Source organism: Neofelis nebulosa, chromosome 9, assembly GCF_028018385.1.
Source record: "Neofelis nebulosa isolate mNeoNeb1 chromosome 9, mNeoNeb1.pri, whole genome shotgun sequence".
Taxonomy (NCBI): Eukaryota; Metazoa; Chordata; class Mammalia; order Carnivora; family Felidae; genus Neofelis; species Neofelis nebulosa.
In genome coordinates this window covers 127,308,153-127,326,287 of record NC_080790.1, presented here as the reverse complement: position 1 = coordinate 127,326,287, position 18,135 = coordinate 127,308,153, and the positions used below count along the sequence as shown (strand labels likewise).

Genomic DNA, 18,135 nt, shown 5'->3' with positions numbered 1-18,135 from the left:
TCCCTGTAGTAACGGGTTGGCTAAATCCGAGAGGCTGGGATTTCTTTGGTGGGGGGTGTGTGTGTTGGGGGGGGGATTATAAGGCTTCCTGTAAGGGTCAGGGACTCTGGTGACCAACCCCACCATTCGTGGCTCCCACCCGGGGCCAGGAGGGGCGTAAGCCAGATGAGGCACCCACAGAGCAAAGTTTAAGCTGGGCTCTCCCTCATCCAGCCCTGCTCCCGGCTCCTCTGCCTGGCAAAGCTCAAAGCACAACAGTCTTTCAATGAAACAAGGTACAAGTTCCTCACCTCTCACTTGCTGTGTGACCTCAGGCAAGCCACTTTCATTCTCTGGGCAGCCATCGTACCAGGGCTTAGGGTAGACCACGGTTTCTCAGCCTTCACACTAGTGACGGTGACAGCGCTGGGAACAAATAATTCTTCCTTGTGGGGCCGTCCTGTGCATCGTAAGATGTTTAGCAGCATCCCTGGCCTCTACCCACCAGGTACCAGTAACACCCTTTCCATCATGGCAGCCCAAAGTGTCCCCAGATAAGTGCCCCCCAGGGGACAAAAGCCCCCCCCTATTGAGAACCATCGAATCGAATGATCTCAGGGGGCGCCTGGGTGGCTCAGTCGGTTAAGCGTCCAACCTCGGCTCAGGTCATGACGTCGCGGTTCATGAGTTCAAGCCCTGCCTCGGGCTCTGTGCCGACAGCTCGGAGCCTGGAGCCTGGAGCCTGCTCCGGATTCTGTGTCTCCCTCTCCCTCTGCCCCTCCCCAACTCGTGCGCTGTGTCTCCCTCTCTCTCTCTCAAAAATAAACATTAAAAAACATTTTATGCAATGATCTCAGGTTCATGCTGGCTCTCATATTTTAAGATTTATTTTAAGAATGACGAATAGCATTTTTGAAGCCTAGCTTCAAGAAATTAAACCTGTATTATTAAGACTATAGTACCATTACTCTCTGATTACTACTAATAAATAAAACATAACAGCTCATATTTATTGAATATTCTCACAGGACTATCGCTGGGTAACTGCTTCTTCTATTACATAAAATAAATCACTCTCTGAGGTGGGTACTATTATTATGTGCTTACAGCAGATAAGGCAACTGAGGCAGAGGCCAGTTAAATAACCAGATCACACAGCCAGAGTGTGGAAGGATTGCATTTCTAATGCAGGCTTGCCCAATCCCAATGCCCGTGCTATACTTCTGTTATGTAAAAGGATTAGAAAATACAGATATACAAAAAGCAAGACTGTAGTTTCTGGGAACAAGATTGCTAGGTGGGAGGCACTTCTGGTTTAAGTTGGTGGCATCCAGCCTTTTCTCTTCCATTCACCTTTCTGAAGCGGTCTGCAAGCAGCAACAAAGAGCAACAAACAGAACATGCCGTCGCGAGGAAAGGCGGCAGTCCCCAACGCTGCCCCGGGTGCAAAGAAGGGCTGACGACGGCAGTGGGGTTTGGACCCCACTGCGGGACACCAAGAGCGAGGCGAGAGCCTTCGCGGTTCCTGGGCAGAGGGCAGACTCTCCGCAAGCAGTTTTCGACTCCCTGAGCCCTTCTGGACGCTGGTGAAGCCTGGGGCATGCGCGGCAGGGAAGGCTGAGTCCCCGAGACCCATGTGACAACACAGATGAACTGGATGAGGAGGCTCGAAGACCCTCGGCAGGAAATAGGATGCTTTAAGGGGGCAGGAGGAAGACAACGGATGGATGACGACCAGCTGTATGGTTGTAATGGGTCTCGTTTTCTTCGTCGAAGAGGCGTAAAGCCCAAGGAGACCCCAAAGAACTGGGACATTCTTGGGACTTCACACTTAGTCCCCACAGTGAGCTCACTGCCTAGAGCAGAGACCCACTCCAGGGCAGTGCCGGTGAGACAGGGTTCCGAGAAAATTCGCAGAAAAATGCCTAGACACCTGCTGCCTCGGCTCCCCCCTCCCCTCGACCATCCCCTCTCCCCTCGACCATCCCCTCTCCCCACGCCTGCCTTTCACAAAGAACTCATCTGAAAAGAAGAATGCCCCTCATTCTGTGTTGATGTGGAGGAACCAGCATGAAAAATAAAAAGACAGAGGACATCGTAAAAAAGGAAACAATAAATGCTGAAGCGGCTGTGGTACCAAGTAGGAGAAACTACCGAACAGACGTTTCTCTGTGAAATATGAAACATAAAGAAATGATGGCCTTCCTAAAATAAATCTCAAGATCAGGAAATCAAAGGGTCAAAGAGGAGACCGTGAAAAGGAGAAGGGCGTGGGGAAAAAAAAAAAAAAAAAAAAAAAAAAAAAGCCCTGTTCCGGAAGTGGGTGGGAGAGAACAAAATCAAGCCGTTCTAGTCTAAAAGCCATACTAGAAACCGAAAGGTGGAAAAAGATTAAAAACATAACCGGGGACGTGATGTCCAGGTGGAAGACTGAACAAAATGAGGCATTAAAGAAAGAAAGGATGAGAGGAAAAATGATCCGTATGGAATCCAAAGGAAATCTGACTTCCGCCTAACTGGTGTGGCTCAAGGCGAAATAAGGAAACAGACAAAGGAAGCAGAAAACAGCACAACTCCCTCCACTTACATCCCGATGAGCCCCTTGTAAGTTGAACATATCGCGAGTCGAAGATGCGTTTCCTGCACTTAACCTACCGAATGGCACTGCTTAGCCCGGCTGCGCTCGGAACACTTACATCAACCTCCACCTGGGCGAAGTCATTGGACACGAAGCCCACTTGATAATGAGGTGTTGAATATCTCAGGGGATTTATTGAATACTTTAGTGAACATGGAGGGCAGAACAGTCGTATGGACGCGCGGTGGTCGCGAGCGTGTGGGTTGTTGACCCTCGGGATCGCGGTGGCCGACCGGGAGTTGGGGTCACGGCCGCTGTGCAGCGTCACGAGAGAGCCGGGCAACATATATGGCCCGTGCTGGCGGGAAAAGATCAAACTTAAGAACTCAAAGTACGCTTTCTACCGAACGCGTGTTGTTTTTGCACCCTCCTAACCTAGAAAAATCATTAAGTGAAGCCGTCGTACGTTGGGGACCGTCAGTATTAGAATCTCTAATAGCAGAAAACTGCCCCGAAACTAAAGGAAAACATATGCAGATTTTCTGTCTCCCAGAAAAAAATAACGTATAGAGACTCATCAACATTGAGATGTGTATGTCATGGTAACATTAAGGGACTAGAGGGTTAAACAAAAAAATCTTCTGGCTATCCAGGCAAAAAATTCTGGTGAGCTATAAGGAGGAAGAAATCAGGCTGGCCTCAAATTGCTGCACTAGAACAATGAAATGTCTAGTAATCTTCACAGAAAGGAGCACACCCCCAGTGTGTTACAGATCTAGTGCTTGTGTGTATTCAGAGACTGTCTTCTTTAAGAAAAAACCAGGGTCGCTTGGGTAGCTCAGCCGGTTAAGAGTCTGACGTTGGCTCAGGTCATGATCTGGAGGTCTGTGGGTTCGAAGCCCGCATCGGGCTCTGTGTGGACAGCTCAGAGGCTGGAGCCTGCTTTGGATTCTGTGTCTCCCTCTCTCTCTGCCCCTCCCCTGCTCGCACTCTGTCCCTCTCTCTCAAAGATCAATAAACTTAAAAAAAAAAAAAAAAAAAAAAAAAGACAAACCATATGTGTAGTTGAAATTTGGAAAGTAGGGAAAATAATGAAGAAATAGACATGTATTCATTCATAATCTCACTCCTAAAACAGCCTGCCCGATGGTTGCATATTCCAGATGCCTTTGCACACATCTCTTCTGATGGGATCCTCTCTGATGTAACATCCCCGGGTCATTATTATTATCGTCAGTCGGCAGGTGCAGGAACTTGGGCTCAGAGCGGTCAGTGGCTTGCCTTCAGAGCTCCGTAGTGGAACCACCACACACGGGCTTCCTGGCCCTCGAGCCCATGAGCAGCTCCATCCAACACAACTTTCAGTGATGATGGGCATTTCTAGCTGTTCCATCCGGAATGGTAGACCCTAGACCCTAGTCTCAAGTAGTGAGCTGAGCCCCTGAAACGTGGCTCACGTGACTGAGACACTGGAATTCTAAATTTCCTTCCGTTTTAACGAATTCAAACTTGCAGAGCAGCGTGTGGCCTGAAGCTCTGTATTTGGCCAGCCCGGCCCTGGAGATCTCGTTGGAGATCTTCTAAGAAAAAGGCTGGCCACTTTCCGTTCAGCATCCCCCAACCCCATCCACATGAAGTTCGCCCAAAGCCTGGCCCGTGAGTCAACCGTGATAACCAGGACCAGCCAGAGCTTCTGGCACCTGTCTTATTGGGCCGCAGCCTCCTTCAATGGCATCCCCACCCCTGGAGGCTTCCGTTGAGTTGCGCCAGCTTCTAATGGCAGAGGGGACGGGCCAGGCAGCTGAGAGATATTTCACCTGAGGCCATGACTCCCTCCACCGTGGGCCACCTCAGCAAGATGACCGACCTGTCCTGAACAAAGTGGCGAGGAGGCCAGTTGCTGACTCAGAGATGACCCAGAAAGGAAGTCTGTGCAGGACCAGACACCTGCCCCAGCCAGAAGTTAAATTTCAAAGGAATGAGGCCTTGGGATCATGTGACTCTGTGCTTCGACCCGAATCTGCCCTTGAGGGATCAAGGGAAGTCTCCATTTGCAGACCAGCAGAAGGAGCCTCCGTGCAGCCAAGTGGCTGGTCTGAGTTCATGGAAAAGAGGACCCAGACGCAGAGGTGGGACAGATGTGCTGTGGGCTGGAATAAAATCATGGATCCACCCGGACCCTACTCCCTGGTCCATTATTTATTTAATCTTATTTTTTGAGAGCAAGACAAAGCACGAACAGGAGAGGGGCAGAGAAGAGGGAGACACAGAATCCGAAGCAGGTTCCAGGCTCTGAGCTGTCGGCACAGAGCCTGACGTGGGGCTCGAACTCACGGAGTGCGAGATCATGACCTGAGCTGAAGTCGGACGCTTAACCGACTGAGCCACCCAGGCACCCCTCCCTGGTCCACTGTTTAAATGGCAACCAGGCCCGGGTGTGGTGAGATCTGCTTTTGAATTCTGCCTGGTCCTCAAGAGATCACTGTTCCTCACCAGACCTCTGTTTCTATAGCTGTAAAATAGGAATTTTAAAAGGGAGTGGAGATTTTAAATATAGCATCCTAGGATCCCTAGTACTCTGTAAACAACTTGACATTAGATTCGGATTTGGGTCCGTGTAAGCCCTTTTCTGGGATTTTACACCAATGAAAACCATTTAAACTAGAGATCATAAACCGGTGACCATGGGCTTGCTACTGTTTGCCGATGTGGGCTTTTTGTTTTTGTTTTTGTTTTTGTTTGCCTACACTTTGCTCTTACTAAGTAAATCTTTTAAAACTCTGAGCTTCCACATAAAAGCACAGTTTCAAGCTTCTTTTGAAAAAGCAGGAGATCTGGCATCGTGGGGCTCATGTTCTCATGAACCGGGCAGCAGTCGGTGTTCTTGGACAGGCCTGTACTTCCCGTGTGTCGCCGTCCCCAACTCCTCCCTGCTGCCCTCGAGACGCTGAAGCCCAGCGCCAGCTCTCATTTGTCACCAAGCTTGGGCTTTTCCACTCCCCTTCCAAAGGGATGGTTTTCTGTACCTACAGCACTGTCAGACTTGAGGAAACGATGTGATGTTTCTCACGCCAGCCCACTCCACTCACTCACTTGTCGCCCGCCCTTGAGTTTGGATCCCTGACTCGGATCGTTTCTTCATTCATTGAAGAGATATCCATTGAGGCCCTGGAGATAGACGTGAACAGATAAAGGCAAGAGTCCTGTTTGTTTGGAGCTTAGGGTCTGGTTGGGGGAAGAGAGAACAGGAAGCCAGCAAACGAGAAATACTCGGGTTAATTGTGAAGCGCTTGACGAGAGCAAGGCCAGACAACATGGAAATCAGACGATAATCGATAGCCTGGTCAGAGTGGGACTCCCGGAGGAGGTGACCTTTGAGAGGAGGGCCAAACAACAAGCAGGAGCCAGCTGCACCCGTGGTCAGGGTTGAGGGGACACAGCAGAGCGGGCAGCGGGTGCAAAGACCTGGAGGCAGGAACTGGCTCGGCCTGCTTGGTCTCTGAGAGCCCACCACTTAGTGTGTACGTAGGCAGCCGCCCTCTCCAGGCCTTGCCTGCACGCCTCCTGTGTGATTTTTGCTCTCTGGAAGTCAGTTCCGTCCTCAAGGCCTGGCAGGGATGGGGGGTGAGGGCCAGTACTTATTAATTCCCCGCCAGATGTCTGGCATCCAGCTGGTGATTGTGAATCCAGTTGCCCACAGGAAGCTGAGCTGGGGCAGGCAAGCAATTTGGGGTCACCTCGGCCCTGCTCCAATCCCTAACTAACCAGCAAGGTAATGAAACACACTCTTGACCCACTTACTGGCAAAGCCCCATGCCGGCCAAGGATCAACTTCCCAATTCCCGCCATTTGCCTCGGGTCACCTCCCCAGCTGACCTGTGCCGTATCTGGAGTGTTCCTCCGCAAAGGGCTATTGTTGACATCTTGGCGAGAGCACCCGGGGGGGGGGGGGGGGTGGGGAGAGAAAGAGGGAGCGAGTAGAGGGAGGAGAGCGAAAGAAACAGAGGGAGAACAGGGGAGGGGAGGAGAGGGAGAGGGAGAATACAGGCCTGGGACTCGGAGCCTTTGAAAGGCAACCCTTACAGCCAGAATTTACCAGAAACCGCCCCCCCTCCACTATATAATACGCGGTAATTGTACACTTCACCAAAGGACCTATAAGATGGCACCCCCGAAGCAGATGTATTTGAATGTTCACAGAAGCTTTACTCGTAGTTGCCCCAATCTGGAAACAATGCAAATGTCCGGCGGCAGGAAGACGTACAGATAGAGGGTGGTGTGTGCACAGGATGGAATAGTACTCAGCAGTAACAAAGAATAGACCGCTGACATACACAGCCACGTAGAGGAGCCTCATGGGCATTGTATGGAGCAAAAAGCATACAAGCTCATCCTGTCTGATTCCGTTTAAGTCCCAAGAGCATGCAAAACCCATCTATAGCAGGGGAAATCACAGCAGCGTTTTGGGAAGGGGTGTAAGGATTGACCTGAAGGGGGCAAGAGGGAACCTTCTGGGGGTGATGGAAGCGTTCTGTATCTCGAAGGGGATGTGATACGGGTGAGTTCATTTGTTAAACCTCACATTGTACACTTAACAGCAGATGCATTTGGGGCGCCTGGGTGGCTCAGTCGGTCGAGCGTTCGACTCTTGATTTTGGCTCATGTCATGATCTCACCGTTGGTGAGTTCGAGCCCCTCCTTGGGCTCTGCGTTGACAGTGTGGTGCCTGCTTGGGATTCCCTCTCTCTCCCTCTCTCTCTGCCCCTCCCTGCTTGCTCTTTCTTTCTCTCTCAGAAAATAAACTAAAAAACTTAAAAAAAAAAAAAACCAATGGATGCATTTGATGGTATGTAAGTTATAGCTCATAAAGCTGATTTTTGAAAAGCCGTGTTTTGTTTTGTTTTGTTTTGTTTTGTTTTTCTCTCCTGCTGTTGCTCTAAAATGTATTCAGCAGGGGATGTTCTTCTGTGGTCACTGGGATTAAAACTCCTGCAGACCTCGTGACTTCTCCCATCACTGTTGAGAAGTTCTAAAGTCCTCCAGTTACTTTAATACACAAGCACGGTCCCAATCCCGAGATCAGAACGGGCAGTTCCAGGTGATGATTGAAACAATGAGCTTGGTCGGAAGTGAAGCCTTTTCCAGCCCCCCACCTGGGAGCTCCACAGGCCCGGAGCCTGGTAAGAGGGCTCTCCTTTAGGGTTGGTCCTCTCCCTTTTTCTGGAGTTTCTAACTGTCTGACAGGCACTGTGAGAGAAGGCATGGGGGCAGGCAGAGGCAGGTCAGCACCTGACGGGCCTCTCTGCCCAGCTGGCTGTGCCTTCTGGGCCCGGGGCCTGGCACATTCTCTGACACGTTCTCTTGTGAGCATCACAGGGGGTGGAGGTGAGAGGGTACCCACTCCCAGCACCTGCCAGAACGGTCCCCTTTGGGGAGATGCTTTTCTCTGATAGGCTGCTCCCCTCCAGTGCTTGGATTTTCATGGGTCTGCTGCATATGAGCTCTTTGGGGGGCCCTAGAGCACCTGAAAGCAGACCTCCTAGGCAGGGCTTAAGTTCTAGTGAACTTCTCTCCTCGTGACCCACCTCCAGTCCTCCAGAAACACTTGGCCTTTACCCTTCTCGCCTCTTTGGAGTATGGGTCCAGCTAGGGTTGCCAGACGAAACAGGGTTGCAAAATTTCAGATAAACAATGAATAATTATTTTTGGTGTAAGTGTGTCCCACATATGACATGGGCGATGCTTATGCTAAAAAAAAAAAAAAAAATTATTCATTGTTACCTGTCCTGGCACTGACTGGACGTTTGGGAACAGCCTGCTTAGCTTCTCCCGCCTCCCCCTCCTGCCGTAGCTTCAGGCTGAGCAGAGGCCCGGGAGCCAGCACGCCTGGTTCTTATCCAGCAGGCTGCCCTGGTGGTCACTCTCATCACTCTGTGCCTCAGTTTCCTTATCTGTAAAACGGAGATTATCATGGGACCGACTTCACAAGGTCGTTCTGACAAGCGCAAGTCAATTGAGATAGCAGTTGGGACGGGGTCTAACGCGCAGTAAGTTCCCGGTACGTGAAGGTGTATGATCAGTCTTGATATGGTGCTGGTGTTGCCATCATGCAAAGAGGGAGTGAGGTAGCCTCCAGTTAGCTTCTGCTCTGGAGGAGAGAAGCCATAATAGAAGGGTGAGGCTCCAGGGATGGGGCGTTGGCAGGGGACAGGGTGGTTATTAGGAGCGTGCTCTTTACAAGAAGTGGGGCAGAGGCAAGAAGCAATGGCGGGCCACACATGGCGAGACCAGGCCAGTGGGCTCGAGGACTGGGAGAGGCTCCAGGGATGCCAGAGAGTCGAAGGATGCGGGAATGGAACAGGGGTAACCATGGATCGTGCAGAGTGGCACAGAGGCGCATGCTCTGGAGCCGGATCGCCTGGGTTCGAGCTCTGTCTCTACCTCAGCAACCCCGGGCAAGTCACCCGACTTGGTTGTCCCCTCAGTAGAGTGGAGAACGTAGTGCCTGCCTCCCAGTGATGGTGGGATGGAAGGAGTTAACGTGTGTGAATTGCTCGGCAGAGCGCACGGGCAACAGTAAGCATCTCGGTCGTTGCTAGTGTTCCTTTTACTTGGGAGTCCTTTAAATGCTTAAAGAAAAGAGGTTAAAATTAGAATTCCTGTCTAGACTAATTCGTTTGTGCGCGACAACATTACCCTGAGACTGAATGACTTCGGTCACAGCTTTATGTGCACGGCCGAATCTATGTCCCTTTCCAACCTCCCCTCAAAAGTGGGGGATAGTAATAGTATTTCTCATTGAATGAGTTCATACATGGAAAGTGCTGGAACTTAATAAACACTCAAAGCTGTTGGTGGTTTCGGTTGTCATTGTTCCTGTCCTTCTTTTGCATAGTGACACGAGGCAGGCTAGAAAAGGAAACTGGTTTTTCAGATGACTTTGTGTGTCCCATCAATGCTGGACCATTATGATATTGTCTTTTCTTTCCTTTTAGTGCCCTTGTCAGAATGACTCAGTAACAGGGTTACCCTGGCCTCACACCATGAATTGGGAAGTGTTCTCTCTCTCTATTCTCTGGAAGCACTTGTGTAAGATGTGTGTTACTTACTTGTTAAAAGTTTGGGAGAATTACCGTTGAAGCCAGCAAGCCTTAGAGGTTTTTTTGCAGGAAGGTTTTTAATAATCGATTCCATTTCTTCAATAGATACTGAAACATTCAGCTTTTCTCTCTCTTTTTCTGATGGTTGGAGACGTTGTGTTTTCTCAGGAGCTTTTCTGTTTCTTCTAAGTTATCACATTTATTGATATAAAGTTGCTCATACAATCCATTTATTATCCTTTGGAAACTGTGAGATTAGATCAGTTTATGAGCGTGGGGCCCCGTGATGGGATTACAGCCTTTGGAAAAAAAAGTGAGCTTTCTGCGTGCATACAACAAGTATGGACCAGGTGGGGACACAATGAGAAGACGCCCATCTGGGAGGAGAGCTGTCACCAGAACCCAAATCTGCTGGCACCTTGATCTTAGATCTTCTAGCTTTCAGGATTGCGGGAAAGAAATGCCTGTTGTTTGAGTCACTCAGTCCATGGTATTTGGTTATTTCAACCCCATGGTACATAAAACAAGATAGACGTGGCCTGTCTTCCTGAGCCAGCAGCAAAATTTGACAGAAAATAATTGTATACCTTAAAAAACAGTTGCATTATGGAACATGGGACCAAACATGGGCTGAAGAACGTCAAGTTTGCAACGGAACGTGATCCAGATTCCTGGGGTGTGGCGGCGGGGGGCAAGGCGTGGTGGTTTGCACGGATGTTCTGCCTAGAAGCTCACAGCAGCGTCCTGGAGCATAGGCATCAGCTCTCGACATCTGATTGCCAAATTGTCATAAATTTGGCCAGCCGGTTGTGAAACATAGATATTGTTTAAAATGAAATTATACGAACTTGTGATTCAATATATTAAAACAGAGGTAATAGATACTCAAAGCTCACCACTTCCTGATTATTTTACTCTCACCTGTGGTCTTAGGATTACCTATATCTGCTTTATTTACATCAGTATGTGTGGAGGAAATGCTACGTAGCGATGTGATATCTCCGGGCTCATTCCAACGCTGTGTTCAGTGATGTCTCTTGATAGCTTGAAATCAACCACATGGGGGTATTTACACCATAGAAGTTGACAAACACCACAAATCAGGGCTTAGCTTTTTGTTTTGTGGCTTGTCTAGATTTACGAGAGTGATGGAAAATGGTAAAAGTGCAGATCAAACTTAACAATGTGTGGCGGTCACAGCGGTTACATGGTGAATAGCCCACCCCCGCCCCGGCAAGATGAGGGAATATTCTTCCAGTATTTGAAAACTCTCACTTGATTCAGTAAAGAAGTGACTCGCGTCATTGGTGAATGAGTGAATTCCTGACATACTTCATTGGTTCCCTCTTGTCTTAATTATTAATGTAAATAAAAACATAAGCTGACATTCATAGTAGAACCAAATTCATTGGTCAATGAATGAGTGACTTCTTAGCTGAATTGAATAGTAATCAAGCAGTTTTACACACACGCGCGCACACACACACAGACACACAGAAAGAGCTTTGCAGAGCGCCAGTTGTCCAACATTTACCATCATACCTCTGCTCCCGAGAGACTTGGGGAGCAGAGTCTGTGAGGGTCATTTGAGTTTGAGAAGAACCAGCCATAGGGGACCGTTCCATGATTGGCGGGGTCACATTTGCTGGTTAAAGGGCAGTTAAATGCCCTTTAAATGGTTAAATTTAAATGGTTAAATGCCTCACTCATTTTCCTGGCCTCAACTCCCGGTCCGGTCGTTGAGAAAACAGGATGCGTCTTCGAGGTACGGAAATGGATTGTGGGTATATCTCACAAGTCTTCCCCGGCTCAGTAAATGACAACTGCTGAGATCAACAATTGGAATCGCTCCTGGTTCCTCTCTTTGCGTTACACCTCCTAACAGATTCTCCACACAGCTGTCAGGCTCTTCCTTGGAAACAGACCCAGAATTTGACCGCTTCTCACAACCTCCACTGCCCCCCGCCCCCCGAGACCCTAGTCACTAGTAATTTTTGCTTGGAAGATTGCCAAAGACATCAGTCCCTCTGATCCTGCCCTTGCCTCTCTGTTAGATGGATTAACTCATCCTAGTGTCTGCACGTAGCTGATGCCTGGCCTGTGTGGCCGAGGGTATGTTCTGTTCAGATGGTGCCTGTTGAGATGGAATACAGGTCAATGTCCTGTGGACTCTGAATGAAGTCAACCAAACCTCCTGGGAGTGAGAAATAAGGAGCATAAAATGGCACCAGACAGCACCAAATTCAAGAAATAGTCTGTGTTTACTGGAACATGCGAGGTCATTGCCTTGAGAGAACATAAGAAAGCGAGGTCAGGACAGTAAGTAGCTTTATTCAACAGTGACCATGTGAATAGTTAGACACTCTTTATGATGGATCCTATGGGATACTGATGCATCAGAAGTGAAGGCATTGTCATTACTGCACTCATGTTTCTAGAAGGTGCCCTTGTACTCCTTTGCAGCTCTCCTTCCCCCCCTCCTCCCCACCCCACAACACCTCCTGCCTGAGCCCTGACAACTGCTGATCTGTTTTGTTCCGGATCTTTAATATTACATTGTCAACTTGTCATAGGTTCTAATATTCAGCTGATAACAGTTGGGGGTACTTGGTTAAGAGCGATGACTCTGGGGGCACCTGGGTGGCTCAGTCGGTTGAGCGTCCACCTTTGGCTCAGGTCATGATCTCGCAGTCCGTGAGTTCGAGCCCCGCGTCGGGCTCTGTGCCGACAGCTCGGAGCCTGGAGCCTGCTTCCGATTCTGTGTCTCCCCCTCTCTCTGCCCCTTCCCCGCTCATGTTCCGTGTCTCTCTGTCTCTCGAAAATGAATAAACGTTAAAAGAAAATTAAAAAAAAAAAAAGCGATGACTCTGGAGGCCAACTGCCTTGTTCTGCACAATCATCGCCTTGCTCGTGACCTCCTTGCATCTCTGCTTCCTGACCCATAAAATGGGGATGCTTACTCCTCTGGGATTTTGTGAGGATTAAACAGTTCCTGGTACTTAACAGCCCAATAAATGTCGCTTATTCTTATTACTGTTTGCAGAGTGTGTGTTATGTGTTGGTCATTGTGCTAAGTGTCATGTCATGGATGTGCCAGCGGCCACTGCTTCACTCCCCACATCTCCCCTGGCACTCACCAGTCTGCACGTGCCCGAGATGCTCTGCACAAGTGTGTTCTCTCACCGCACGTGGGGCAGGCTGGAAATGCTGGAGAGTTAATGCTCCCAGGAGCAGCCTTCAACCAGTGACGGCCAGGAGTTGGCAGGTGAAAAGCCAGCTTCCTTGCCTCCCAGGAGGACAGCTCTGAAGCATGAGCTACACTCTCTCCCAGGGTCCCCCATCAGGACTGAGCCCCAACTGCCCACAGGGTTAATCTTCTCATTAATACCCAGTCTGTACTGGCTTCCTTCTGTTTCACTTCCCTGTTGCCTTTCCAGAACTTTCTGGGATCCTCTACCAACTAAACTATGTTCAGCCTTCATGCTCATCTCGGCGTCTACTTCTAAAACGACGGAGTGTTTCGTTTAATCCTCAACAGTCCTGTAAAACGGACAGGTGTCGCTTCCGCCTTGCACGCTTGAGCGACATGGGGCTCAGGTGATGTTATCTGTTCAAGGCCAAAGCTCTGGGCACTCACGCTCTCCACAGCCTCCCTGAGGAACATGCTCTGATGGGCGCTGCCCCAGGACCTCTTCTCGCCCTGCCACCTGGGGCTCCGCTGACCCCCTCCTGAACTACATCTCCCCCTTGCAGGAAGGCCGCTGCCTGTTTGTCATCCTGCTCATGGCGGTGTACTGGTGCACGGAGGCCCTGCCCCTCTCGGTGACAGCCCTGTTGCCCATCATCCTCTTCCCCTTCTTGGGCATCCTGCCCTCCAACAAGGTCTGCCCCCAGTACTTCCTGGACACCAACTTCCTCTTTCTCAGCGGTCTGATCATGGCCAGCGCCATTGAGGAGTGGAAGCTGCACCGGAGAATCGCCCTCAAGGTCCTGATGCTCGTTGGGGTCCAGCCAACCAGGTAAGAGGGACTGCGTCCCTCGGAGCCCAAACCCACCCTTCCTGGTCTGGTCTGGTCCGGTCCCCCAGGTCAACAAGCTTATCATGTCCCACCTGCCATTGACTCATTCAATCCCCGGACGTTCCGCAAGTCAGACACAGTGCTGGGCTCCTGGGTCGCTCTCAGAAGCGCATGAGAATCACCTGGGGAGGCCACTTGAAATGCATACCCCAGGCCCCACCAGGGGGGATTCGTGTCCAGCAGTTTTAGAGAGGGCCATTTTAGCAGTGTGACTCAGGCCACTGGGGGCTGAATCCCACCTTTCCTGCTCTGAGAAATGACTCCACTCCTCTCTCTTTGCCTGTAAGGTGAAGGTACAATAGCTTAGACCTGTAAGAGTGCAGTAAGTCCCGGCCGATATCATCCTACTTTGCTATTTAATAGCCCAGATGCCAAGGCTGGTGGGGAACGGGGCACAAGATGGCCTTGGAGAGATAGGGTGGCAGGGGTCCATTTCTGCAGGGCCTCAGGCTCCCTGGCTAGGATTTGAACTTTTGTTCTGAGAGAAATTAAACGACCTTTAAATAGGGTTTCAAGGGTGCCTGGGTGGCTCAGTCGGTTAAGCATCCAGCTTTGGCTCAGATCATGATCTCGCTGTCCATGAGTTCGAGTCCCGCATCGGGCTCTGTGCTGACAGCTCGGAGCCTGGAGCCTGTTTCAGATTCTGTGTCTCCCTCTTTGTCTGCCCCTCCCTCGCTCCTGTTCTGTCTCTCTTGCTCTCAAAAAAGTAAATAAATAAACATTAAAAAAATTTTTTTTAAATAGGGTTTCACTGTTCTTTTAATCTTTTTTTTTCTTTGCAATCTGTTGCATCTTAAAGATCCCTTGCTAGAATAATGTTTTTAAATGTCTAAAGCTCACAACACATAGGATGGAAAAAAACAACAACCACAGCAAAAATGCAGTCATCCAAGTAGATTTTTAAAAACACACATATTTGTGGGGCGCCTGGGTGGCTCAGTCGGTTGGGCATCCGACTTTGGCTCAGGTCATGATCTCGCAGTTGATGAGTTCGAGCCCCCGTCGGGCTCTGTGCTGACAGCTTGGAGCCTGGAGCCTGCTTTGGAATCTGTGTCTCCCTCTCTCTCTGCCCCTCCCCTGCTCCTGCTCTGTCTCTGTCTCTCTCAAAAATAAATAAACATTAAAAAAATTAATAAAAAAAAACCCCACACACATTTATGATATAGTCCCATATGCACTCCTTTACAGTAAATGATAAGATCTAGCGACTGACCTAATAACAACTACAATAACTCCCTCTAGCCCCAGTGTCAGTGATATTCCAAGATGTTCGCGACTATTACGACATGATATGAAAATATCTGTGATCTTAACTGGCGACCGAGTCCCAGGCACTTCTGCTCCTATTGAACTTTGTTGCCTTTGTCTATCCCCAAAGGAAATACTTGATTTCTATTAGATACTAATACAATAAAGATGCACCTCCCCCTCATTTCTATCCTGAATTTTATCCACACTGGTCATGAATCTCTGCTTTAAAGAGTTCTAAGGTGGGGAATGACATGACTAGATTTGCATGAAAAAAACCACACACAATTCCTCTAGGCTGCCGCGTGGAGAGCAGACGAGGAGTGAGACACTGGATGCAGCCTAGTTAGGAGACTGTTCTGGGCGTCCAGACGAGACAGGGTGACGGCTTGGACTGGGGTGATGGCAGTGGAGATGAGCTTTGGAAGCTCTTTGGTTGATAAAGTAGCCGGGGGTAATGGTTAGGGAGAAGAAGTTTCTACGTAACTCCTAGGTTTCTAGTATCGACTATGTGTCCAGCACTCTGCCCGACTCTGTAGCTGTGTTTCCTCATGTCTGTGGGAGAGAGTCTAGCTGTAGAAGTGATCCCAAGAAGTGATTTCGTTGTCAGAACAACGAAAACAGTGTGACACTAGTCCAGAAATAGATTTTTAAATGCCGCATAACATTCTAGAAGAAATCTCAATCGGTGGAGGAAGGAAAGGATTATTCAGTAAACGGTGAAGGTTTGGAATAACGGGCTTATCCTTTGAACAAAAAAAACTACTTAGATCTTGCTTCGTACTATCCATCTAAACAAATTCCAGGTCGATTAAGAGTTCAATGTAAAGCGAAAAGATCATGGAAGTCGGATTCCTGTGGGTGGGAGGGGCCGAGCAGTGGCAGGCAGGCAGGGGGTCAGGGCCTGTCTGGGTGTGCTGATGAGTTCAGGGGAGTCTGAGGCGGTGCCTGGTAGGAATGGGAGGGGAACTGGGAGAGGAGGCTGGCAAAGGTGGTTTGAGGGGATACGGTGGAGGGTCTTGGGGCGAACCAAGGCAATTTTATTCCGTAATGGAAGCCATCAAGGACTGGGGGACAAAGGGGAGAAAATTTCGGGGCTGGGTGTCTTTGGACTATTTTGCCTGGGAGACCCATGGCCAGGTGAATCCGTGGCCATGTGGAATCCGTTTCCTTAGACCTGAGATAAGGCTGGCGAATGGATCTGGTCCCCACTCTGTCGCCTGGCTTGTCCCCTCTGGGCCTTGGCTTTCCGTCGGTAAAACGAGTGGCTGGATTCCTCAAGGTGGCAAAGTGGGACCAGAGGACCTCCTGGGCCCCCGTTCTGGATACGTCTCTAACTCCCTCTGTTCCCAGGCTCATCCTGGGGATGATGGTGACCACCTCCTTCCTGTCCATGTGGCTAAGCAACACCGCCTCCACCGCCATGATGCTGCCCATCGCCAGCGCCGTCCTGAAAAGTCTCTTTGGCCAGGAGACTCGGAAGGACCTCGGCCAGCAGAGTGAAGAGAACACAGGTGAGGCTGTGGAAAGGCACCGGGGCAGCCCCCCGACCCAGCATGCACAAGAGTGGGAGCAGGGTGTCCAAAAGTTGCAGGGGAAGGTGAAGCAAACGCACTTGCTGAGCACATATTATGTGCCGAGTGTTTACATAATAATAGTAACTGACAATTAGCGACGTCAAACCTTGACACCTTTGTTTCTTTCTTGAATTGCATTCACTGAGTGCCTACTGTGTACCGAGTGACGAGTTCAACACTTTGCCTACACTGTCTCTTTTACCTCTCAAAACAACCTTATGAAGTAGGTACTATACTTACGCCTGGCTTCAGAGCATTTGAAGAGATGCTCAGCATCGCTAATCCCCAGAGAAATGCAATGTGCACAGACCCTGTAACCCGGCGGTTTTGCTCCTGGATGTACATGCCAGAGGAGTTCCGACACAGGTCCACGGGGGGACAGTTGGGACGGCGCTCACTGCCTCGTACTCCATGGTGGGGTGACTTAGTAGCCACGTGAACGCAATCACCAATAAAGGGGAAGGTGAAGTGCGTGCTGTCGAGCCCCATGCTGCTTTTAGGAGCAAAGAACTCGTTCTAGAAACGGATCTCACAGAACACAGTTGGGATTGAAAGAAGCCAGAATGAGAGACAGGAGACAATGCCATTATGCAAATTAAAACTTCACGCAAGGGGCCACTTTGCAAGAACATAAGCAGATGAGAGACTACAGATTAAACATATCAGCACGGTTGCTCTGGGAAGGATGGGAGTGGGAAATGGGATCCAAAGGGACTAAATAAAGAAGTAAATAGGGACGCCTGGGTGGCTCCGTCGGTTAAGCATCCGACTTCGGTTCACGTCATGATCTCACAGTTCGTGAGTTCGAGCCCCGTGTCGGGCTCTGGGCTGATGGCTCGGAGCCTGGAGCCCGCTTCCGATTCTGGTCTCTCTCTCTCTCTCTCTCTCTTTGCCCCTCCTCTGCTTGTGCTTGCTCTCTCTCTCTCTCTCTCTGTCTCAGAAATAAACATTAAAAAAAGAAAAAAACCGAATAAAAAGAACAAAAGAAATAAAACAAAAGAACGGCCTTGTACAATAAGCAGTGAGAATGGGATGTGATTCACTCAAATGCTGGAAACTGTGTTCTTAAGAAAATACAAGTAGCCGCTGCATTCTTAGATGACTAACCAAGGGCTCAGAGAGGGGAAGTGACTTCCCCAGGACACAGCAGATGAATGGCCGAGCCCAGGCTTGCACCCCTGGAGTCCGGTTCCAGAATGTGCTATCTTACCCATGGGACCAGCTGCATCTGTGAGAATGCAGTTAAATGTCTACCTACAAGTGGCTTGAAAAATAACGGTTTGTTTTCCTCAAATATCAAGAAGTCAGGTGGAGTGTCTGGGTGGCTCAGTCAAGATGATTTTGGCTCAGGTCATGATCCCAGGGTCGCAGGGGTCAGGCTTCCTGCTCAGAGTGGAGTCTGCTTGGGATTCCCTCTCTCTCTCCCTCTGCCCTTCTCCCCCACTCACTCTTTCTCTCTTTCTCTAAAATAAAGAAAGAAGTCAGAGAGAGGCAATTCCAGGATTGATTCAGAGACACAAAGATGCCAGGACTTTTCGCTGGCATCTCTGTGATTCCCTTGATCTTTCCCTCCT

The 18,135-nt window shown here is 49.6% G+C and overlaps 1 protein-coding gene across 1 annotated transcript in view; it reads left to right on the top strand.

Annotated features, from left to right (window-relative positions):
- Positions 1 to 18,135, top strand: part of SLC13A3 (solute carrier family 13 member 3) — a 74,625-nt gene that overhangs the window by 14,450 nt on the left and 42,040 nt on the right. The window contains exons 2-3 of the mRNA XM_058685839.1: positions 13,411 to 13,676; positions 16,338 to 16,498. Of these exons, the coding sequence (XP_058541822.1) occupies positions 13,411 to 13,676; positions 16,338 to 16,498 (427 nt within the window). The remainder of the gene's footprint in view (positions 1 to 13,410; positions 13,677 to 16,337; positions 16,499 to 18,135) is intronic.